The sequence below is a fragment of the Cebus imitator genome, unplaced genomic scaffold (genome assembly GCF_001604975.1).
Source record: "Cebus imitator isolate Cc_AM_T3 unplaced genomic scaffold, Cebus_imitator-1.0 Scaffold71, whole genome shotgun sequence".
NCBI lineage: Eukaryota > Metazoa > Chordata > Mammalia > Primates > Cebidae > Cebus > Cebus imitator.
This window is the reverse complement of record NW_016107386.1, coordinates 7557833-7583163: the sequence shown is the minus strand read 5'-3', so window position 1 is coordinate 7583163 and position 25331 is coordinate 7557833. Positions and strand designations below refer to the sequence as shown.

At 34.5% G+C, this 25331-nt stretch overlaps 1 protein-coding gene across 2 annotated transcripts in view; it reads left to right on the top strand.

Annotated features, from left to right (window-relative positions):
• The first annotated feature begins 122 nt into the window (after positions 1-122).
• SPINK5 (serine peptidase inhibitor Kazal type 5) overlaps positions 123-25331 on the top strand; it is a 68700-nt gene continuing 43491 nt past the window's right edge. For both annotated transcript variants that reach the window (XM_037739556.1, XM_037739555.1), the window contains exons 1-8: positions 123-255; positions 1540-1565; positions 6638-6765; positions 8742-8814; positions 19413-19531; positions 21901-21964; positions 23065-23192; positions 24640-24703. In XM_037739556.1, the coding sequence (XP_037595484.1) occupies positions 201-255; positions 1540-1565; positions 6638-6765; positions 8742-8814; positions 19413-19531; positions 21901-21964; positions 23065-23192; positions 24640-24703 (657 nt within the window). In that variant the 5' untranslated portion in view covers positions 123-200. The remainder of the gene's footprint in view (positions 256-1539; positions 1566-6637; positions 6766-8741; positions 8815-19412; positions 19532-21900; positions 21965-23064; positions 23193-24639; positions 24704-25331) is intronic.

Below are 25331 nucleotides of genomic sequence, written 5' to 3'. Positions count from 1 at the left end.
AAAAAAAAAAAAAAAAAAAAAAAAGGAAGTTAAAGTGGTGTGGTATGTACGTCCTATGACCTTGAACAACTGGTTTTATGTGGGTGTCACCAGTGCTTGAGTATTTATACAAGTAAATTTCATCTGGCCAAGTTCAGTCACATTGCACCTGCTGAGCAATGCACGGAGTGGATCTGTAGGCAACTTGCATCATCTTCAACATGAAGACAGCCACAGTGTCCGTGCTTCTGCCCTTGGTTCTTTGCCTTATACAAGGTGAGCAATTTGTGTGTGATCTAAGCCTCTTGCCATATGGCTCAAAGCCCTGGGGAAGGGAGTTTTCTCCCCCTACTCTTGCCAAAAACTGTTTACGTAGGTATGTATAATTCTGAAATATCTTGCCAGACACAGAGCTTTGAAGATTTACATATGTGCCTTTATAATTATGTTGTTATCTTTAGAAATGGCAAGTAGTTTGAGATCTGCATCTTTATCCACAAGAAATTATTTCATTAATTCTTTATTAGTTCTGAAAACTGAATAGATTCTTCTTCATTTTCCTCTTACCAGATGTATCAATTCATAGTGCATATACATATATATGTAATAGACATTTAAATCTTATTTGTAAATAACATATATATTTTAATGCTATAGGTATAAATGAAATATTTTTAAAATTTTAATCATCTGTTTTAATTTTAAAGCAATGTCTAGCTTATTTTAGTCTTGTGTTTTCAAATGCTAAATGGATTGAAAGTATTTCTCCCAAACAGTAAGGGACTTTTGTGGGAGCTGGAAGGTAGATTTTTACATTTGCTATTTAACCCTAAGAGAACACAAATTGCCTAGACTTAGGTTGCTCTGGAAGATTTAAATTTTAAAAAAGAGAACCTTAGAGATAGTCTGAGATCATATACGAATAATGCCCACTTTCCTAAAATAGATGTGTAGGTACCTATAAGGAGGCAGAACTGCCAGGTTCAGAAAATTAAATTTTAAATATTCTATAAATATAATGCTATATTATAGTTTCAGCGAATGCTATATTAAAGTTTTCAAGTGAAACTATAATATAATCTCAAAAATTATGTTATAATTACTAATTTCAAAAATTAAATGATAATTATAATTTAGTTTCAGAAATGTAATTTCAAAAATCAAAAATTAAATAATATAATTTAAAATTATAATATAATTGGTATAGTATTTTGCATGTATGTTATGTTATAATTTTAAAAGGGAGGCTGCCATTTATTACTTCAAAGGGACCTTTTGAAGATGAGCCATTTTGATAGGGTTAGAATTCACATGAATATTATTTTCTAAGGTAATTGGAACTTTCTATGTGGTTAGACCTTTGTAAGTGTATATACTGATCTCCTGATACAGTCATCTTCTTTTATTTACCGTAGTAAATCTTAATGTGTTCAAAACAATTTGTGGTTTTACAATATATTGTCATTAAAGCAATCAAGACACTGCATTAAATGAAGTATTTATTTTATTTATTGAATATTTTACATTTCCTTAACTTTGGTTTCTACATTTTCATCCCAGATGCTGCCAGTGAGAATGAAGATCAGGTTAGTCCTGCTTTTTCTGTTCATTGAATTCATTCCAAGATTCCTAAAGAAAAATAATTTGTGGCCATCACCTTCATGTTAATAATACAAACATATTATACTGGTAGGTACTAATAGCTTTTGTCAAAAACACAGACAAGTTTTTATGAATCAAGACATGAATCTCTCTCTCTCTCTCTCTCTCTCTCTCTCTCTCACACACACACACACACACACACACACACACACACACAATGTATTGATAATGATGGATGTCTGCAAGAGGCAACTTATGTTAAAGAAGTACTTTAAAATTTCATAAACAAAAAATAAATCAACTGTCAAACTACTATTGCTCCATTTAACATCTGAACAAACCATGATGCAACACATGGGAAGCTGAAATAAACAGTCTAGTAATTATTATGCAAGAGTGTGGTCTGTATCTTGTATATAGTCAGTGTATATAGTTCATCTAATACATATTTATTGAGCATCTATTAGATGTCAGACCTTGTTTGAGATGCTGGGGATATTTTTAAGCAAACAAAATAGATGAAATTCCTGCCCTGAAACTTACATTTTAGTGGAGGAAAACAGATAAATTAATAAGTAGCTTAGCAAAACATATGGTACATTAAATAATGAGAAATGCTAGGAGAAAAATAATCAGAAGGCAGAATAGGATTCCTGAGAATGGAGGTGGTACCCATGCTCATAGGGATAATCAGGAAAGTTCTGTCTGGAGAGACAGTATTAGAATAGGGATCTGAAGGTCATAAGGGGAACAAACCATGAAGGTCTTTGCAGTTTACAGCAGACCAGAGAGAAGCACCTTCGAGCACAGAGGCAAGAAAGTGCTTTACCAACTCTTAAAACTCTTTTGTTTGATAAATTAAAAAGTCATTTTCTAATAGAGGTTAAATTTTTGATCGATTTGAAAGATAAGATGACCAATTACTTTCTCACATACATATTTTATGTACATATATATATATACATACACTGCTATGCATGCTATTAATTCAGCACTTAAACCACAATTTTAAATGTTTTGCTGAATATGTGGCAAAATTTGCTATATCTCTGGCCATGAACATTAAAGAAATATAAAGGTGAAACAGTTTTTCCCTACAATGAAACTCTGAGAACCATGGTTAAAATACTCTTGTTGAACTGACAAAAGGGCAGAAAATCAAACACCGCATGTTCTCACTCATAGGCGGGTGTTGAACAATGAGAACACATGGACACAGGGAGGGGAGCACTACACACTGGGGTCAGTTGGGGGGAAATGGGGGAGGGACGGGGGGTGGGGAGGTGGGGAGAGATAGCATGGGGAGAAATGCCAGATATAGATGAAGGGGAGGAAGGCAACAAATCACACTGCCATGTGTGTACCTATGCAACAATCTTGCATGTTCTTCACATGTACCCCAAAACCTAAAATGCAATAAAAATAAATAAGTAAATTAATTAAAAAAAATACTCTTGCTGTATTTTGCTTCAATAATTTTTCTTTTTTTTTTTTTTTTGAGATGGAGCTTCGCTCTTGTAACCCAGGCTGGAGTGCAGTGGCATGATCTCAGCAACCTCCGCCTCCTGGGTTCAAGCAATTCTCCTGCCTCAGCCTCCCTAATACCTGGGACTACAGGCGAGCGCCACCATGCCCAGCTAATTTTTGTATTTTTAGTAGAGACAGGGTTTCACCATGTTGACCAGAATGGTCTCCATCTCTTGATCTCGTGATCCACCCGCCTCGGCCTCCCAAAGTGCTGGGATTATAGGCGTGAATCACTGCGACTGGCCACTTCAATAATCTTTTTAAAGAAACTTCTTACATGAGTATTCTAGAGAATTTTATCATGTCCTCTACTATTTCATATAAGTTTGCTGATAAAGGAGAGGTCCAGAAAGTTTGGTAGAGTAAAAAAAGGCTAGACTTTTGGGAGGCAGAGAGCATGTTCACTTAAATGTTTCATACTGGAAAAAAAGAAGGATATTATGTGTAAATCTCACTGCATAGAGTCATTTTCTTTTTTCAGGGTTCATGGTGATGGTTGGTAATTTATGGCAGATATTGTGAATTTTACACTGATATTTTTATAGCATTAACCTTTATTTCACTGAAAAATATTTAAAAAACAAATTTAGTGACTTCTTACATTGGTATTAAAGTCAAGAAGAACACAAAGAAGGAATTATTTAGTTGGAAACCTTTGTGTTCTTGTTTTTTGATACTGTGTCAGAAATGAAAACTATCGATGTAGTCTTTTTTATGATGCTGCAATTTTTGTTATTTTCCAAGTTTAGTAGCTTGGGTTCCTTTCAGCATCATAAAAACATGTTAGATGTCATAAACATGAACCTAAACCACAGGGAAAAGCACTACAGTAATCTTCAAGGATTTTAAGTATGATTAAATTTGTCATCACCAAAGAGTCATTCTGCAGGCAAAAGCAAACTGGTCAGTGTTTCATCACTGAGCTAGGGCAATGCCAGCCAGCAATGGAGGGTCTTATTATAATATCTGGAGATGGACAACAGATTAGACCTCCGCCAGTGAGGGAAATGGGAAGAACTTGGCTTCAGTTTTCCTGGGACATGATGAGAAAAAGAGAATAGCAGCAACAGTAACAAAACAAGCCAGGGACTGGAAGTTAGACTACAAGTTAACAGTTGCTGAAAAGTCATCTACTCAACTCAGGAATGACTTTTGGTGGTACGCTTCTGTTTCAACCCTCTCTATATGGTAATTGAAAGGGTATTCCATTTTGCTCAGAGAAAAACTCAACTGTGTCTTTCCATTTTTATGATGTTTTTCTGTTTCCTAAGAGAATATATTGGATAATTTCATAACTCAGAAAAATAGCATTGAATCTCATCTTAACTGATTAATCACTGTGAACAAGTTTCTTAACCTGTTATTTGGGCCTCTGATGCTCGGTTTGTAAGAGACGGAGTCTTTCTAGGAATCAAGCTCTCATCTAATAGTGACATTGGAGAAGTCCAATTTAGGGATTATTCTGATTGATGCAACTCTTTTAATTTATCTTTTATAAGTAGAGACAAGGTCTCATTATATTGCCCAGGAGAATCTTGAACTTCTGGCAATCCTCCTGCCTTGGCATCCAAAAGTGCTGATATTACAGGCATGAGCCATTGCACCTGGCCTAATGCTACTCTTTTATGATAAACATTCAAAATTATTTAGAGCTTTATTCCAGGATTATCATGAGTCTTTCTTCCATACACTTTCTGTAAGACTTCCTTCATAAGGGATATATTTTTATTACAAAGACATCAGGCCCTTCTCTGATTCTATTATATGGATTTTAGAATCAATTATACTCAGCAAGATAAGCATGACTTACAAAGTTGGCATTTGGTACTGTGAAGTCAGAGATCAGATAGATCTGAAGATGCTCAGTTATTAATCTGTGTCCTGAAATTACTATCGTGCTACTCCAATGGAGTTACTGTGTAGTGATAATAATCTTAGAGCTATTTTAGCAGGCTGTTCTTAGCAAAATTTCCCAGGGCTAGTCTGTGATATTATTTAGTTATTCTTCTTCACCATTAATTATTTTGTAATGCTACCAACTGTCTACCATTTTTAAGAGACTAGATTAGGTACATTATTATCCATCCAGGCAAGTATAGTCCTGTTCTACTTAATGCTGTATCTGTGGCACCTAGGAAAGTATAGTAATATAATAATAAGTGATTGCTGACTCATTGAATGATGATAATAAGGATATAGGAGGCTAACAGAGTTCAAGACTGACCTGGGCAACATAGTGGAGACCCTGACTCTCCAACAAAAGAAAGAAAACAAAAGAGAAAAAACAAGTACAAGACCCCAGATACAGATATAGGTGCCTAAATGGAATCCTTTAGTAAATTTTTTGGAAGAGGATGTGTTTGTCAGAGTTGAAGCAAAACTTTGTTTCCTGATTCAACAGGCAGATTTTTTTTTTGAAAAATCAAAACAAAAAACAACAAAAATCCCCTTAGATTCCAATGGCTTAATCTAAAGACCTAGTGAATTTTCACTGGATGCAGTGGCTCATCCTTGTAATCCCAGCACTTTGGGAGGCTGAGGCAAGTGGATCACTTAAGGTAAGGAGTTTGAGACCAACCTGGTCAACGTGATGAAACCCCGTCTCTACTAAAAATGCAAAAATTAGCCAGGTATGGTAGCATGCACCTGTAGTCCCAGTTACTCAGGAGGCTCAGGCAGGAGAATCTCTTGAACCTGGGAGGCAGAGATTGCAGTGAGCTGAGATCACACCACTGTACTCTAGCCTGGGTGATAGAGCAAGACTCCATCTATAAATAAATAAATAAATAGTGAATTTTCTAAATTAAAAAGGAATATAACATTTTAAAGTAGTCCTTTACTAGGTAGCACAAATGTATCATATTTTAAGCTCCTAAAAAATAATAAATGATGTATACTAGGACTTTAATAAAATGTATTGAATGACTGAAAAGAAAGTATGAGCTTTAAGGTAAGTCTGCCTGTGCTTATAAATCAAATGATGTATCAAGGGACATCAAGTCCTTTTCAGAAAATAAGCCAGCCTAGGAAATTGTTTTACAAATATGTATAGCCAAGAAATCATTTCTTCATTTAACACTGTTAAAATTTTTAGGAGCTGGTATGTTGCAGTACACCCATAAGGAAATGTAAGCAGACACTTTATAGTGTTCAATGCTCAAACACCTTGCCTCAGTCCTTCAGCAACATTTTCATATTTCTTTCACAGCAATTACTATTGGCCTACTGTGTGCTAGGTATTTTAGATATGTCATATTCCAGTAATAATAATGACAATCATCACCAACATCAAAATAATAATAATAATAAAGGAGGACGAAGAAGGAAGGAGGATAATTTATTAATTGAATATCTACTATGTATCAGGCACTCTCTGAGGGCTTTACATACTTATAGCTAATCTTCATAAAACCTTTGACTTGTATGTATATATATGTAGACATATACATATAACTACATATATATGTCAAACCGAACCTTTGTTTTGATGTAGTTTCAGCTAATACAATGTTTTTTGGCTTTATCTTAGGAAATATGCAGTGGGCTTCAGGCATTTATGAAAAACGGAAAACTGTCCTGTCCCCAGGATAATAAAGTTTTTCTAAGTCTTGAAGGAATAAAGCTCATCAATAAATGTTCCACGTGCAAAATGATACTGTGAGTAAAGATTTCTTTCTTTCTTTACAATGTTTGAGTGAACAGCTAGTCTCTGAACTGGTAAATGTATTCTGTTTCTTTTCTTTCAAGTGCATTTTTCTAAACCAAAATGGTTAAATAAAAGTGCTTAGCAGATCACTCTGACATCTTCCATCAGGTAAAGTTGGATAATTGCCACTCACCTAGAAAGATTTTAATGATCACTCAATCAAGATTCCAAAAGCAGCAGAGGACCTGGTATCAATATCTTTTGTAGCACTTTATAGTCTTTTGAGGATGTAGTTCCACTTTGAACTTCCTGGTTTTGGAAAAAAATGAATTTGAAAAAGAAAGTCAGATTCCTTGGGCCTGTTAAGACCTGATTCTGTTGCAGCCTAGGGGCTGAGAAGATCCACTTAAGTGTGATGCCAGACTCTCCTTGTGGCAGCCAACCAGCAGAAGGACTTATGCAAGGTATACCCTGATTCTGTGAGCTGCCAGTGTCTTTAGACACCTAGCATTACTCCAGGATGAGATGAACTGAAGGGTAGATTATAGTTTCCAACCTCTTGCAGCTCAGAAAGGATTAGCATCCTGGAAGTTTACCAATCTCTATCCAATGCTTCTTAACTTGGTTTCCGTCTCTCCCTTGTCACTTCAAAGGTAAAAGAAGGTTTGAGTTATCAATTGAAAATCCTCAAACCAGTGTCCTAATTTGTTTTTGAAAAGGAAGGTTAGCTTCAATTTTTGACCGCTGTCAAAACTTTAACAGTGGTAGCAAGCCAATACTGAGCTTACCTACTTAGGATAATTATGTTATGACTGGCTTTTTAAATGTCAGTTTGGTATGTGTCACGGGATTTAATTTGGGGATTGACATAGTCGATCATATTGGGGTAATCAAGCTCAGATCATTTGATCATGCACTGCTTCTAGTGAAGAGATTGTGAGAAGATAAAGAAGTGAAGACAAGATTTAATAGAGGATGGGAGGCCCAGGGTAGGTTGAATAATTCTTTCTTCTTTTGAAAGCTGAATGTAAACCAGCAAGTATATTATTTACTATAAAATTTTCTTCTTGTTTCATCAGATGTTTTAATATAAGACTGAAAGTATGAATATAACAAATGTACTGAAAAATAATGCAAAACAAAGATAAAATGCCTTAAGTGTCTGAAGACAGTTTATCATTTTGAAGTCACTCATTCAATTATTATTTTTATTACTTGTGTAAATTATGTTGGAATAGAATGGGTATCTTTGCTTGGAAAGGAGGAGGCTGTTCAAGGCGTAAACGCTGTCCTTAGATTGCTAAAGTTCTGCCTTATGGAAGAGAAAATTGATTGGCTCTGTGGGTCCCTAGATGTTGGAATTAGAGCCAGTAAAAGCAGTTTCAATGTGAATACTGTCTTTCAAAAACTGCATTCAAAGAATAGTGCAGATAGATTTGAGAGCTGGTGACTATCTGGCTGTTGGAAGTAGTCCAGGAAGGTAGTCTGTTATGCAGTTAAAGGTAGAATTTCTTGCCTGCAATAATACCATGTTCCTTTGGGAGGCCGAGGTGGGGGAATCACAAGGTCTAGAGATGAAGACCATTCTAGGCAACATGGTGAAACCCCGTCTCTACTAAAAATACAAAAATTAGCTCAGTGCGGTGGTGTGGCCTGTAGTCCCAGCTACGGGGGAGGCTTAGGCAAGAGAATCGCTTGAACCCAGGAGGCGGAGGTTCCGGTGAGCTGAGATCACGCCACTGCACTCCAGCCTTGTGACACAGCGAGACTCCGTCTCAACCGTAATGATAACAATACCATGTTCAAGATATTTTTCAATGTTCAGGGGAGATCTTAGGTATTGTGCCCATTTCTGAACATACCTCCAATTTTGACATGCCAGACTAGGCTGAGGAGTAGTAAAATTAAGTTTACCATGTACGCTGTTATTTCTAAAAGTTGAGCAAACAACAATGTTCAAACTATGCTATTCTTTGTCCTCTTCCAGGGAAAAACAAGCAAAATCGCAGAAAAGGGCCAGGGATTTAGCAAGAGTTACCAAGGCTACTGCCCCAACAGAGGTGAGACTATTTGGAGCCAACCTGTCATGTTTACTTTTGAGAGGAGGTTCGACTCTACTTAGAGATATCTGCTTATTCCTTAATTACTAGGTCATACCTGTTTTAAAGCCAACTACTTAGAAGGGAGGGAACATGGGTTAGTCCAGGGGTGGGCTAAGTATCTGGTACATCTTGTCCATAAGCCCAACCCATGACCCAACTCTGAAAACATTTGAGACACTGACAGAAACTAAGAGGCGGAGTGAGCCAGTGTGATGTCTGCCTTCCAAGGCCATCATTTCTCATTCCTCTTGTCCTGTCTTAGCCCAAAGAAGAGCTTTCCTGGAACTGTAGAACTAATTTCAAATCTTAGAATTTTTATTGCCTATGTAACTTGGAAAATGTTATGTATCTCTGGATCTCAATGTTTTCATCTATAAAATGAGTTTTAGACCAAATAGAAACTAAGTTTTAAAAGCCAGCCTCCGGGTTTAACATGTTCTAGCAGGCATTTGGCTCATTCTATTTCCTTTTTCTTTTCCTCTTTTGCTTTTTGCTGTATATGTTGTAGTACCTGGAGGGTACTCCTAATTCAACTAGAGTTGCTTGTTTATATCTATTTTGCAGCCGGGGACTCAGGCTAATTTTTTGTTTGAGAAAAATGTTCTTTGTTAAAAAGAGTGGTAATAAAACATTACGAAGTAAAATAAAAGGAAAGAAAGAAACTGCAAATTGAGCCTAGTATACAAACCATTTCACTTTACACATTTTTAAATTTATATAATATTTTTTTAAATTTATACAAAAAATCTAAAAATAAAATTAAAAAATAAAAATTTAGGACCCAGATTGGTGGAAATATCCAGCCTACAATATCTCACAAATGGGTTATTGACAAAGCTGGGACTACCAGCAGCCATTCTGACCACCACTCACATCACTCCACGTCTTCTGTGTAGTTTCTTCTCTACTTTCCTCTTCCTTTTTCTTCTCTGCTGGTTCCAACACATAATTAAAATAATCAGTCAGGGTTAGCACACCTTAATTACTTATAACATCCATGGTCTAACCACGCTGACATCTTCCTTGGCATTATTAGCCAAGAATGTCTGAAAACCTCAGCCTCCGTAGTAAACATTAGTCTACTAAATTCTTTGCCTGGGCTCAACCAGTCTCACTTTTAAAACAATAACAGACACCACAAAATTGATGAATAATTGCAAATTCTTTATCTGCTGCAAAAGAGAGCTACTTTAATATTCTGCAAAATCTGTGGGGGCCAGAAAGGTTTAGTGGCAACTTTGTATGTGCCTTATTTGTCACATTCAGAGAGTGGCTCACTCTGTAACATCCATTCTCCTTTTCCTCCTCTCTCTTCTTCATAAAAAATGATATGTCTATGGTGTTTAAAAATATAAAATAAGAGAAAATGACAAAAAAAGCAAAATACAAACATAACTGATTTTAACAAACCTGCTACCTAAAAAATAGAGCTAGTTAGATGTTTCCATATATACACAAATTTATTGAACTTTAATCAAGTATGAGTTTCAAAAAATAAAATTACAGCTTTTGTTTGTTTGTTTAGTTTTGTTTTGAGAAGGAGTTTCGCTCTTGTTGCCCAGTGTGGAGTGCAATGGTGCGATCCCAGCTCACTGCAGCCTCTGCCTTCCAGGTTCAAGCAATTCTCCTGCCTCAGCCTCCCGAGTAGCTGGGATTACAGGCATGTGCCCTCATGCCTGGCTAATTTTGTATTTTTAGTTGAGACGGAATTTCTCCATGTTGGTCAGGTTGGTCTGGAACTCCTGACCTCAGATGATCTGCCCGCGTCAGCCTCCCAAAGTGCTAGGATTACAGGTGTGATCCACTGCACCAAGCTAAAATTACAGTTTTAAGATATAAAATTACTTTCTGTTAATATTTTATACTTGAGTGACCAAAAAAACTGTTAAAAAAAAAAAACCCTCTAGATAAAACTCTGATAGTGACATGGTTCACTACTTGGGAAACTACTTACATAAATAAGTAGTAATTTAAATTAAATAAGTTAAGGCAGTTAATATTTGGCTGTGTGCCTTTCAAATCAGTTCTGTCTAAATGTTTACTTGAAAGGATTCATGCAATTATACCATGTGTTTTTCATTATTGTTGTTTGTCTCTCCGCTATAAAACAGAACAATGTACTCATTTTTTTCTTAGATTCCTCCCATCAAAAATCAACCCTGCTACTCACTCTTAACAATAAGGTGCTCTGCATTTCAAGGAATTTCCTCCTACAGACATCTTCTCACTCCCTCTTTCATTACTAATTTTCTTTTCATTAGTATGTCATCCTTTCACTTCCCAACTCTGGTACTCACTCCATCAACAAATCTTGTTGGTGCTGCTTCCAAAGTCTAACTCCTTTTCTCCATTTCCATCTCTACCTTCTCAGTCTGGTCATCCATAATTTCTGATTTCTGATGTTTTTGGTACATGTGAAGACTTTTCTTTTAATTGATGAATTCATTCATTCAATGTTTCTCATAATTTAGGTTGCTAACATTATACAATATTTTCACACGAGTGTAAGTGCGTGTTTCTGAGGTCCCTCTTTTTTCAGATTCATTTATTGCTTTAATAACTACTATGGTAAATCCTCTTACTTAGTTCATGTTGTTAAAAGTTGATGGACCTATGCATAGATACATGGTTTTCATATATATGTCAGAGATAAAAATAATTGAATTTATAAAATTTTCATCTTGAATTTGGTAACCCAATGTATTTAGGGATACAAGGAATTTATAAATTAATTTGGGTAAAACTGACTTTTTACAATATGAATTTTCTCCCCTCAAGAGCACAGAATAGTTTATGATTAATTAATATAATTTTGATCTACTTTTTATAAAATTTATAAAATATTCACAGATTTTTATAATTTTTGTTAATACTTTAAAATGTGTAAATTTATTACTATTTTGAAGATATTTGGTTTTTTATTGCATTTGATCTGTTTATTATTAATACAAACAAATTCTATTGATTTCTTCAGGTTAATCTTATCTCAGGCAGCTTTTGTTTTTGTTCTTGGTAGTTGATCATATTATCTACATATAACAAAAGTTTTATAATATTATTTTCAGTCTTAGCACATCTTTCTTTCTTTCTTTTCTTATATAATTAGTAAAGGATCCAGAGTTCAATGGTTAAACACTAGTAATGATAATGAACATCAAATACCCCTTTGTCTCTTCATATTAACGGGACTACCTCTAAAGTTTCTCCATTAAGTGTAATATTCATCATAGGGGTTTTTATCTATACACTTTAGCAAGTTTTGAAAATTTCTATTTTTAATTTTCTGAATATGTATTTCTTATTAAATGTCTTTTTTGCAATAATTTAAATAATTTTATGTTTAGTTTATTAATGTAAATAGATTTCTGAATATATTACATAATGTTAAACTATTCTTGTTTTCCTAGAGTAAATCATACTTTATATTTTAAATAAATTGGATAGTAATATTTTGTTTAGAAAATTTGCAGTTATGTCCTTAAGTAAAATGAATCTACACATTCTCCCTTAAATTATTCTTATCTGGCTTGGGAATCTACATAAAATTCTCCTAAGGTGTGACACTTCGGACTATGACTTAATGAGGTGGTTGGCAGATCCTCTCCTCAAAAAGCAACTATAAAGCTAGACAAAATTGATGAAGAAAACCATTTTAGCAATCTGAAAATTGATCAGCAGTCTATGCCTATCTGAGAAGCATTTATCTTGAAAAAATCCTGACTTTAGGAATAAAAAGAGAGGTCTGTGATATTCTTGCTCAGGGATACTCCCATTTCAAACCCTGGCTTGGTTGGCATGGTGGTTTTATACAGGACAGAGTACAAATGTCAGCAACGGCATTGCCATTGTTGAAGAAGGCCAATCTTTTTGGAGTAATGAGCAAAAGCCATACCCAGAGGTGTTTTTAGTGTAAGTGACAATCTTCACCAAGGGTAAGGAAAATGGCCTGAGGTTGCAGTCATAATTAAAGCAAGTATATTCCTGGCTGAGACTTCACACAGGCGTGAAAGAGCCCAAAAAGGGCCAAGATATTCCCAAACTCTTAATTGACCATAAAACTGTGCATATTCACTTAATAAACACAAAATGTCTCAGTGAGAAGCAAATGCTGGGGTAGATGTAAAAGTGGCCTGAACTTTGCATGCCCTACCCTATGCACAAAGGTGTATCTGACAGAATGAAAGCCTTGTTAGCTTGAGGTATTTGAACACAAACTGTGTTTAATACTTAGCTGTCCACAAAACTACAGAGACATAGAAGAAAAACATAGGAAGGAAGGCTTAAAAAAATAACTATAATAAAAACTATTATCATCGTCTTAGCAGCACATCAGCAACTGCAATTATGAGAGAGGAAAATCTCTAAGACTTAATTCAGCCACAGAAGCAAAAAAGAATAAAAAAGCAGTGAAAATAATCTTTAAAGAAATAACTATAAACCCGAGTACCTATATTATCTAAAATGTTCAATTTTTATAATCCAGGTGAGTTCGGTTAAAAAAAATTCAATTTTCACCAAAAGGCATAAAATATTCAAAGTAACGAGAATATATAACCCATACTCAAGAAAAAAATTAATGGAATTTGTCTTTAACTGTGTACAGATGTTAGATTTGGCAGACAAAGACTTAAAGTAGCTATTAAAAATGTATGCAGAATACTAAAAAAAATCACAAGGAAGTATAATAACAATGAATAAGCCAATAAAAACTTTCAATGAAAAAGAGAAATAATTTTTTTAAAGACGAAATGAAAACCCTGGAGTTGAAGGGCATAATAACTGAAATCAACAGTTCAATAGAGAGACTAAAAAGCAGATTTGTGAATGCTTAAAAAAATGAATTAGCAAACTTGAAAAAAGCTTAATAGAAACTAACAATGGAAATACAGAGACAGACAATATAGAAGAAAAATGACCAAAATTATACACTTTTTGAGACAGCAGCAAGCAAACCAACATATGCATAATGGGAATACCAGAAATAGAGGTGAGAAAAAAAGAAATACAAAAATTATTTGAAGAAAAAATGGCCTAAGATGCCTTAAATTTGATCAAAAAATAAATTTCACCATTTAAGAAACTCAATATACCCCAAATTGGATAAATATGAAGACATCCACATGTGGCTCATCATGATTAAAATGTTGAAATAATTAAAAAAAAAAAAAACGAAGAAAATTAAGAAAGTGGCAAGAGAAAAATGACACATCCTATATATAGGCTGTATACAATTAAAGGCTGGCCCCTCATCTAAAATTATGAAGGCCAGAAGGCAGTAAAATGACATGTTCAAAATGCTGAAAGAAAAAAAAAATTAAGCAATATTCTACATCCGTAAAACTATTCTACAAAAATTAAAGTGAAATAAAGATATTCCTGTACTAATGAAATCTGAGAGATTTTGTTGTTAACACCACTACCTTAAAAATAATAATGAAGGAAGTCATTTAGCTGAAAGGTAGCTTGTACATACAGACAGAAATGAAAAGCACCAGAAATAATGAAAACATGAGTTATTCTCCTAGCCATTTTTTAAAGAGATAATCTTAATATATAAAGCAATAATTACAATGCTGTTTTAGCAGGTACAATAAAGCTGTTTAGAATTTTATTTTTCAGTTTATATACTTGTAACTGCTTTGAAATAACTTGTAAACAATTATTATTTAATACAAGTTTTCCTAGAATTTCAGAAAAACAGATTATAAAGCTATTGGGACTGAGTTATTTTGGGGTGGGAATATCTCAGACCAATATATCAATTGGATTAATGTGTATTGACCTGTGTAACAACTGTAGTTATTTTATACTTTTTGTAGTCACATATTCAATTTGGTTTTCATATGTATTAACATAGTAATACTCATAAAATGCTTTTCATTGTATTAATGTCTCGATATTTATATGGTTATTTTAAATTATCATTCCATATATTTTTACTTTTCATATTACTTTTCTCTTTGGTAAGTCCTACTAGAAATCTTTTATATCAGCTTTTTTGATAATATTCTCAATTGTTTCTGTTTTCTATGGAATTAATTCCTGTTTCTTTATGTTTGTTCCTGCTCATTTTACAATGGGATTGAGGAATACTTTATTCTTTAAATTTAATTGTTAAAAAATTTCTGACAAATATATTTAAAGATATTAATAATCATCTCAAAATTTGTACTTTAAGTGTTTCTATTTATCATTATTTTCCAAACATTTCTTAATTTCTCTAACCCCAAAGTTATTTAGTAATAAATTAACTAATTTTCAAATATGTAGAACTTTTAAATATTTTATATTAGCTTTTAATTTTATTAAATTTTGGTCAGAGAACATAAATGACGTAGTATCAATTATATGTTGTTTCTTAAGACTTTGTGACCTAACAAATACTCTGCTTTTATGAAGGTTTAATCTATTATTTTTAAAAAAGTTTCTGTTTCTTGGCTGTAGTTTTCTATAAAAATGTAATGGCTTAAGATTCTTTTTTTCTCTACTTTATATATACATTCCTGAGAAGTGTTTGGTTAAATCTCTAACTCTAGTTATTGATTTTCTTTTCTTTTCTTTTTTGAGATGGAGTTTTGCTCTGTCCCCCAGGCTGGAGTGCAGTGGCATGATCTTGGCTCACTGCAACTTCCACCTCCTGAGATCAAGTGAATTCTCATGCCTTAACTGCCTAAGTAGCTGGGATAACAGGTGCACACCACCGTGCCTGGCTAATTTTTGTATTTTTAGTAGAAACCAGGTTTCACCATGTTCATCAGGCTGATCTCAAACTCCTGACCATGTGATCTGCTTGCCCTGGCCTCCCAAAGTGCTGGGATTACAGGCGTGAGCCATCATGCCAGGCCTTAATTCTATTACATTTTATTGGTTATTGTCTGACATATTTAAAGTCTTTATTATTAGGTGAATATATGCTCATGATTGTTATACTTTCCTGTTCTTGTCCTTGCCTTTTTTAAAATTTCATATATTGTCACTTTGTCACTTATAATGCATTTTTGTACTAAATTATAATTTTTAAGTGTTAATATTGCTGCATATGCTCTCTCCTTATTCATTTTGGTCTTGTATATTTATATTATTATTTTGATACTACAATGCCTTTAGTTTTAATTTTTCTCAATACATGGTTTGATTCCTTTTTTGAAGCATCCAATTACCAATTGCCTCTTAATTGTATGTTTAGCCCATTCAAATTTATTGTTATTTCTGTTATAGTAGGACTTGGTTCCTCCATTTAAAAAATATTTTCAGTTACTATACTTAGTAGTTTCTTCTTTCTAGCTTTTTTTGGGTGGTGGTTTATTTTTATTCTTACTATGACTATTCTTAACCAAATCATCCATACTTTTAATTACTTATTCTATTGCTAATATCTGTATCTATTGTCAGTATCTTTGTCTTCTCTCTGAATGTATGTTAATTTACTCTCTGTTTATTTTCTGTAAACACAATTGTGTTATTAACTAGATTTTAGTTTTAAATTCTTGTTTTTCTCTCTTTTATTCTTTTATTTTTTGTTAATTATAGAAATTGTTCCTTTCTTCAAATATTTATTTCTATATTTATTTCCTTCTTTTGGAGACTTCTAATACTATTTTAAATGTCCTTTGACTTTTCCTTTTTTAGAAAAATTGTTTCTTACTTCCTTAGCCTTCTAAGAGAATTCCTTGACCTGATCATCGGTTCACAAGTTCATTATTTATTTGTACCTATCCCATCTTTATTATTTATACTGTTAGATTTATTATCATTTGACTATTTTCCATATTCAAAATTTCTACTTTGTTCTTCCTTTATAACTTCTTTTTTGTTATTGTTTTATATTTGTTTATGCAGATATCTTCTCCTATTTTTCTATAGCATAGACTTGATAAAATATTTTTCTACCCATTCCAATGCTTCTACTTCAATTGATACATGTTGTTTAGTATATTCTATTTTTTTAGTTCTCAGATACACAGATATTTTTACTGTAAGATTTCATAATGGCTGTATTTATTTTTTCTGCTAAATTTAGTTAGGTAATGTTCAAGGTCAAGCTTCAGTCTGTAGCCCTTTTGGTGAGTGTAAAGATAGAAAAAGAGACAAGACCCAGAGCTGGAGGTTCTGAATCAATCCACTCTTTCCCAGTCCAGTTTGCTGCCACTCACCAGGTCAGGAATCCATCTGTAAGCTCTCAGGCATTGTCATAGGAAGAGGTGTTTTCTGTAGGCCGTGATCCTCCTCCTTGGGGTTTGGAGGGGAAGGAGGTGGAGTTGTAAATCCTTGCACCTGCTTTCATCATCTCCCAGCTGGCCTTTTGACTTGCTCTGTCATTCCCCTCTCTACACCTGTGACCTAGTTAGTATGTTGCTGTTGATTTTCTGGTGAAGGGGGATAGCAGTGATTGTTTTGAGTTAATTAGTTTGATCTATAATTTCCGTATGCTTCTGCAGTTTCAGTAGAATGATTTTTGAGAGAAAACCAGTAACCTGCTTTTTCTTCATGCTTCAGTCAGACTTTCCTTCTTTCTGTCCATTCTATAAAAAGGAGAGTCTGGTTTCTACCATCCCTGTGGTAGCTTCACAGTCCAGAAGAATGCTGAAGCATAGATAATGTGTAGTAAATTTTGTGGAATAAATAAACAAATATGAATGAAATAACATATATGGGCATGACTTACCATAGTTTCAATCTATTTTTAACTTCTTTCTAAACATATGAGTATTGTAGTATGTTCTTTATCTTTTCTTTTATTTTCAGTTCTTTTCCTTCTAGATAAGAGTTTCTTAACTTGATCTTCTGTATCCACCTTTTATTCTTTATATTGTGTGAAATACTGATTCACCTTAGGTCTACATTTTTTTTTTTTTTTTTTTTTTGAGACTGTCGCTCTGTTACCCAGGCTGGAGTGCAATGGCACGATCTCGGCTCACCCCAACCTCCTCCTCCTGGGTTCAGGCAATTCTCCAACCTCAGCCTCCTGAGTAGCTGGGATTACAGGCACGAGCCACCATGCCCTGCTGATTTTTTGTATTTTTAGTAGAGATGGGGTTTCACCATGTTGACCAGGATGGTCTTGATCTCTTGACCTAGTGATCCACCCACCTCGGCCTCCCAAAGTGCTGGGATTTCAGGCGTGAGCCATTGTGCCTGGCCCAGTGGAATTCTTTTTTATCCTTCCTAAATGCATTAGAGAACCCACCAATGAGCCTATATGAGCCTGGTACTTTCTGTTTTGCAAAACTATTAATTATTGATTCGATGTATTAATATAGATANTGAGTAGCTGGGACTACAGGCACGCGCCACCATGCCCAGCTAATTTTTTGTAGTTTTAGTAGAGACGGGGTTTCACCATGTTGACCAGGATGGTCTTGATCTCTTGACCTCGTGATCCGCCTGCCTCGGCCTCCCAAAGTGCTGGGATTACAGGCTTGAGCCACCGCGCCCGGCAGGTCTACATTCTAAGTGTTTCATATTTATCATTAAAATGTCTTTATTTTGACAATGACATGAAATTGTATTTTTCAATGTGATATTTTAATGAAAAATTATTCAGTTTTCTTTAGATAAAAAGTTTTAGATAAAAGTTAAAGTCAAGTTAACTCTGTATCTTTTTTAGTAGCTTTAGTAGTCACAATAATATGTTGCCAGATAATGTTTCATAAGAATTCGTTTGATCCTTACTGCAAATCTGGAATGTGGGTAGGGTGTGAATTTCCATTTATCTGATGAGGAAAGTGAGGTGCAAAGAGGTGAAGTGCGTGGGTGGCAGGTCTGAGACTTGAACACTACTCTTCAGTTACTACCTTGTGCATTTGTTTTTCTTTACCATTCAGGTTTGTTCCCAAGTATATGTCATATTATTAGTATAGAGGCTTGGACTTTCTCCTGCTCTACTTAAAGACGTTTAGTTTTCTTGGCTTGTCAATAGAAAAAACATTGAAAATTACAACAACGAAAATAACAATAAATGGTTCTGTGCCAGGCACTGTTTCAAGTGCTATACATTTAAATCCGTATATAATGCTGAGAGGTTGATGAAATTATAACCATTTTGCAAATGAGGACACTAGAGCATAAGGTTTTTAAAAATAACTTGTCCAAGTCATACAGCTTAAGTGGCCGACTTAGGAATATGAAACAAGCAATCCAGCTGTTAATTACTATCCTTATTTATAATAACAGAAACTTTACTGTAGTTTGTGGTTTGCAAACTACAAGCAAAGAGCTTTCATATTCATAATCTACTGAGCATCACTACTCCTCTGTGGAGAAGGCAGGCAGATTGGGCAGACAAGCAGTATGCCAAGTTTCAGAGAGGTGACTTGGCCTCCTTCACCCAGACAGCCTAAGTGATACTGAAATCCTTTTTTTGAAATCTAATTTTATCTCTGTTCTTGGATCATGTTTTATTGCCCATAAATTTATTAGCTTACTATAGTCTCCATGATATGTTTTTCTTCTCCAGCAATTTACATTATTGTGGACTTAAAATGTTAATCTAGTTATACATCTAAGGACTATTTTGTCTCTTATATTTTGATGTTCCTTGATCATGTCTTTCGCAGCTGAATTGTGATGATTTTAAACGAGACGGGGAGTTTATCTGTCTCGATATTTATGAAGCTGTTTGTGGCACAGATGGGAAAACATATGGCAACAGATGTGAACTGTGTGCTGAGAACGTGTGAGTATTCTCTGAAGTAGGCTTTCTCCCTGAAATATGTTGTCTCTATAATTACATGACACAGCTTTCTCTATAGTCTTTAAGATAACAATTTATTGTGTGGAAGTTAGCCATTCCTAAATTATTAGTACCACTTCTTTTACTGCTCTTCAGACCAATAAAGGTATATAGCATAACACTTTATATTTTACAAAGCACTTTTATGTATGATTTATCAGATGGTTATCACTTTATGAAGTAGACAGGATAGAGGGATTATAGATTATATGTTTTAATCTATAAAATGTTATATGTTTCACATTTAAAATCTATAAGAAAATATAGACTTAAGATAATAGGCTATAGATTTATAATCTATAAAATACAAATTATATAATTATATATTATAGATTATATTTATATAGATACACATACATATATACATATACACATGTTTATCTTCGACCTATTCATTGTCTGTCATCTATATATCTGTGAGTATACCCTTTTTCACAGAGAATTATTTCATCATCAAATTATGTTGACTAAGTGCTTAATAATTTATAATATCAGAGTAGATAATTGGGACTTTCAGTATTAAACTCTCTTCCCATCTCTCAACATTTACCAACTAGCTAAGGCATTTTACTGTCCTATATCTTGTCCTTGTTTTGTTCTTTCTCCACCCTCAATGCTAGGTTTGGTTATCAATTGTCTTCACCAGCAAGATGACATACCGGCTTTGCAGGTTCTGGCTTATGACCTCAATCTTGAATTGTCTGGTCTTCAGGCTTTGCAAATATAAAAACCAATGTTTGTATAGGCTAATGAGGGACATTATAATTATTCACTTTTTAAGATTCTGCAAACTTTAGCTCTCCTTGCAATAAATATTTTCAGCAAAATAAAACTGCATTAAACTGCTCTCATCTTTTGCATGATGGTACTTTCAGAAATTCACTTTAAAATTATGTCCTGTAAGGAAAATGTGGCACGTATACACCATGAAATACCATGCAGCCATAAGAAACAATGTGTTCATGTCCTTTGTAGGGACATGGATGAATACGGCAACCGTAATTCTCAGCAAACTGACACAAGAACAGAAAATCACACAACACATGTTCTCACTCATAGGCGGATGTTGAACAATGAGAACACATGGACACAGGGAGGGGAGCATCACACACTGGGGTCTTTTGGGGGAGTCCAAGGGAGGGATAGCAAGGGAGGTGAGGAGGTCGAGGAGGGACAACATGGGGAGAAATGCCAGATGTAAGTGATGGGGGGTTGGAGGCAGCAAACCATATTGCCATGTGTGTACCTATGCAACAATCCTGCATGATCTGCACATGTACCCCGGAACCTAAAGAACAAAAAAAAAAAAAAATTATGTCCTGAGCTCTCACCAAGGGTCAACAGAGAGAAACAGAAAACCAACATAAATATACGAAGACTATACAGATTTTTATCAGATATATATTTTGTAGCACAAGCATTAGCATGCTATATATTTAATTCTTACTGTGTTTTATGTGGGGAATCCCACTGTAAATTAAATCTCTCAGGTGAAAGTTTCTCTCCCCTAACTTCTGGTATATTTCTTTGTACTATGCAATGAGAATCATATATCTCCTCGTGTTGTTTTCCTTGCAGTTCTGGCTGGTAGGAGGCTCTACAATAAAATTGAAATTTTAATTTTTGTAGTGTTCCTCAGCTGATATCCTTTGAAATAACTCTTTTCTTATCACTTTTAAATATTTAGTTTTGTTCTTTATATTGTTTTTATTAAATTTTTGTTTTACAGATGCTATCATTGTAATCTGCTTTAACTTTTTAGAAATTAGGAAATATCTCTTACATTTGCAGATCCGTCTTTTCAGATATACCTTAAAGGTCAACTAGACGGAACAAAATTAATTATCAAAACTTTATGTACTTTCTATGAAAAATAAAATACTAGTCTGCATAACCCAAATAAAGAGCAGGATAGTGGGATATTAGATAATACAGATTTGGCTTTGTTTATTGAAAACCACAAAAGCAACAACAACAAAGTTTCTTGGGGGCTGAGGGGCATCTACTATCCAGTTATAAGCTTTACTTGTCCCCATCTTCTGATGTGGATCCCTCCTGTAAACACAGGTTAAAAATAGATTTCTATAAATCATATTTACAAGTCTGCATCTTTACCATCTCTTCCATGTTAACTACATTTTTTTGACTTCAAGTTATCAACAGGGGCTCTTATTAGAAAAAGTAAGAAAATAATATGATGTGGCAGCTGTTTGGGGGAGCAAAGAGAATGGCAATGCAATGTAGAGCAGTTAGTTTTGCATGGTGGGAAGTTGTAATATTAAACTGCTGTGTCTGCTAACTTTCGATTCTAGGAAAACCGGGTCCAAAATTGGTGTAAAAAGTGAAGGGGAATGTAAAAGGAGTAATCCAGAGAAGGTGAGGTCAAACATCAGCGTGGTGGGAAATACGGGAGGCTAACTTCAAATAGGAAGTAGGTGCTTTCCTCTTCCTTCTTGGGTGGGAACCTTGGAAGGAAGTAATTCTTGCTTTATGTGAAATGGAATACCCACTACTGCCCACTAATATGAAAAAGCTATTTATAGTCTCTTAAACTGAATCAAATTACCTTGGTGGTTAGACCTTTCGATTCTATTTCTGCTTTCTATTTAAAAAAGAAAGAAAGAAAAGAAAAAGAAGAAGAAATAAAAAAGGAAACTACTTGTGTAGTAGAAAGGGCACAATACTTCAGTCACTTTACCTGAGTTAAAACCCTAGCATTGTTACTTGCTGTTAGGAGACCTTGGACAAATTACTTAACCTAAAATGAGATTTGAATTAAGTAGATTTTTTTTTTTTCTATGATGCAGTTTGTGAGCCTGTGATGGTAGGGGAAGGGGAAGGACAAAAGGATCTCATATATATCACACTTGTCTTTTTCTAGGTGAATGATTTTCCTAATTTTCAAGGTCTGATGCTCTTTTTATAAGCTGCCAGAGCGCCTGAGGTTACTTCCACCAAGTCATTTAGCATCATACTATTTGTAATGTCTCTTTTGATCACCTAGGAGATTGGGAGCAAGTTGAGGGGAAATGACTGTGCTCTGTCTGAGTTCTGGCACATAGTAGGTTATCTGTTTACTAAATAAATGAATAAACAAGTAGCATTAGGAGAAACACCTAATGTTGATGATGGGGTGATGGATGCAGCAAACCACTATGGCACATGTATACTTATGTAACAAACCTGCACGTTCTGTACATGTATCCCAGAACTTAAAGTATAATAAAAAAATTAAAATTAAAAAAAAAATAAGTGAAATAAATAAAAAGTTATTTTCCCAAATTAAAAAAAGTAAGAGAGTTTTATGTTTAACCACATGAATTATTCAGTACTTACTGAGCTACTTCTACACAGCTTGTACTGCCCTAAGTGGCCCGTTTCAATGTCAGAGGGACTGAGTTCTATAAAATTTCTGAAACTAGTGTTGTACGCATTACAATCTTGGTAAGTCTCAAGCTCCTTTCCCTGATCTTCAGGATGTATGCAGTGCTTTTCGGCCCTATGTAGTGAATGGAAGACTTGGATGCACAAGGGAAAATGATCCTGTTCTCGGTCCTGATGGGAAGACACATGGCAATAAGTGTGCGATGTGTGCTGAGCTGTTGTAAGTACCATCAACCCCAGGTGGACTTGATGACGATGCAATTGGTTGCTGTCCTGGGAATCACTCCTCAGGGAGATAAAATCCTGTTCATGAAGCATGCAATTCCTTGTCCTTACAATGTGAAATATCCTTTCTCACAGAACCGCTTCTTTTCTTTTTCTTCATATTGATTGAAGTTTCTTAAAAGGAGAGAATAAAGTGGTCATGTTAGTTATTAAATTCAAGACTTTTGTGTCTTTTAAATGACAATAATTTGAAAATGCATAGTGTTTTATAAGGCCGAATATTTTAAAATTTAGAAACCACATTCATATGGAATGATCTAGGTCAGTCTTTTGACATTCATTGCTTCATTTGGGCATGTGTAGAGACCCTTACTAAGTAATGTAAGTCTAATTAAAATAATAATAGTAATAATGCCACGTGTCTGCATCTATTATTAGCTTAAAAAGTGGAACATGGAACATTATGAAAGGAAGAGCTATTGGGTTAATCTTTGAGTGCCTGGCAGTGCTTGGGCATTGAAGGTAAAGAAGTGAGTAAGACCTAATCAGTCTCTCATATTCTGGTTGTTAAGGTTTAGACTCTTTAATTCGTGTGCCAGCAAGCCTTAAATTGCTATATTTACATCACTGGAACTTTACAATCAGGACAGAGATTTAACAGATTAGTAAACTTCACACCTGCCTTTGAAAATTACAGTTAATCCTTGTAGAATTCAAGGACATGTCCAATCAGGTTTACAAAAGGGTGATGACAACTGGTTTCCCGACAGGAAATCAGTCTGATTTTCACTTTCTTATCTAGGAGACATGTGCTCTCAGTGTTCAAATCTGCCCTAATTCTGTGGTTTTCTTTCTTTTCATACATTAGGTGAAAGGGAACTTGACCTCTCTAAATCCTGGTTTCTTCCTCTGTGGAACTGAAATAGCCACGCCTATCTCCAGGATGAGACTAATCAAATGATATACGTGAAAGGGCTTAAAGCTCAATTCAAATGTAGCTTTCATTAACAACCTAGTACTTTTACATGAAAGCAAACATATACTTTACGAGGCGTACAAAGTTATACTTAAGGGTGTGGATGGCAATGCCTCAAATGCTCAGTTTGGTTTCACCCATGTCACAGCATTATTTTAAAGCTCTTGGTTCTACCTGTTAAAGGGAATTTTCCTGACAGTCTTCTGTTTGTCAATCAAGGTGTCACACCCATTCAGTTTTACAGAACAAAGCTTCTCATTGACTGTCAGTGAGTCAGTTTCACACCCTTCCTTATCTTTGGCAATTTCTCTGGCTCAGGCATTGAAGACAGGGAAATGCTTGTCTCTGGTAAGTGGATCATTTCAGCAAGTTGTAGCAGAGGATATGAAAGTGTGTAGCACAGGACTGAGGATACTGAAAATATGATTGAGTCATAAACTGACCAACTGTTTACTTTTCTTCACAGTTTAAAAGAAGCTGAAAATGCCAAGCGAGAGGGCGAAACTAGAATTCGACGGAATGCTGAGAAGGTAAAATGACACGCCAGCACAATTTGGTTCTTGTGGCCGTAAATATCAACAAATTTATGCTTAAACCTTTGAGTAACGAAATAGTCATTGTCTTTTATTATTACATATTTTTCTTAATATCAACATTCCCCAAATTGAATTCCTAGAATATTAATCATTAGATTCAGATAAAGCAGCATTTCCTACCTAAGGTTCAAAATGTGCAATTTCCATCTATGTTTCCCCAATCCTCCATCCCCCAAAAGAAGGCATAAGATAGAAAGTTTATAGAAACCAAGTTCTGCTTAATTCTACCAGCTTTCTTTTTGGTTTAGTTGTAAAACCATTTTAATCTGAATAAATTGTTTAAAAATTTTAATATAATATAAATTAAACAGGAATAACTTTAAAAGAGTGTCACAGTCTTTTAAATACTGTATTCACTGGTGCATTTTATGCGTAATTACATTGACACAAGTTGAAGTTATTCACTTTGCCATTATGATTATTCTGTTCAGAGAAACCTGCATTTATAAAGTTCTTGGTTCTGCGTAAAAAAAAAAAAATCAGACGAATTTTTAGATTGTGTTTTAAAAAATACCCTTAAAATAATTTGAATTACTTGATAATTTAATTATGCAATGTAGTG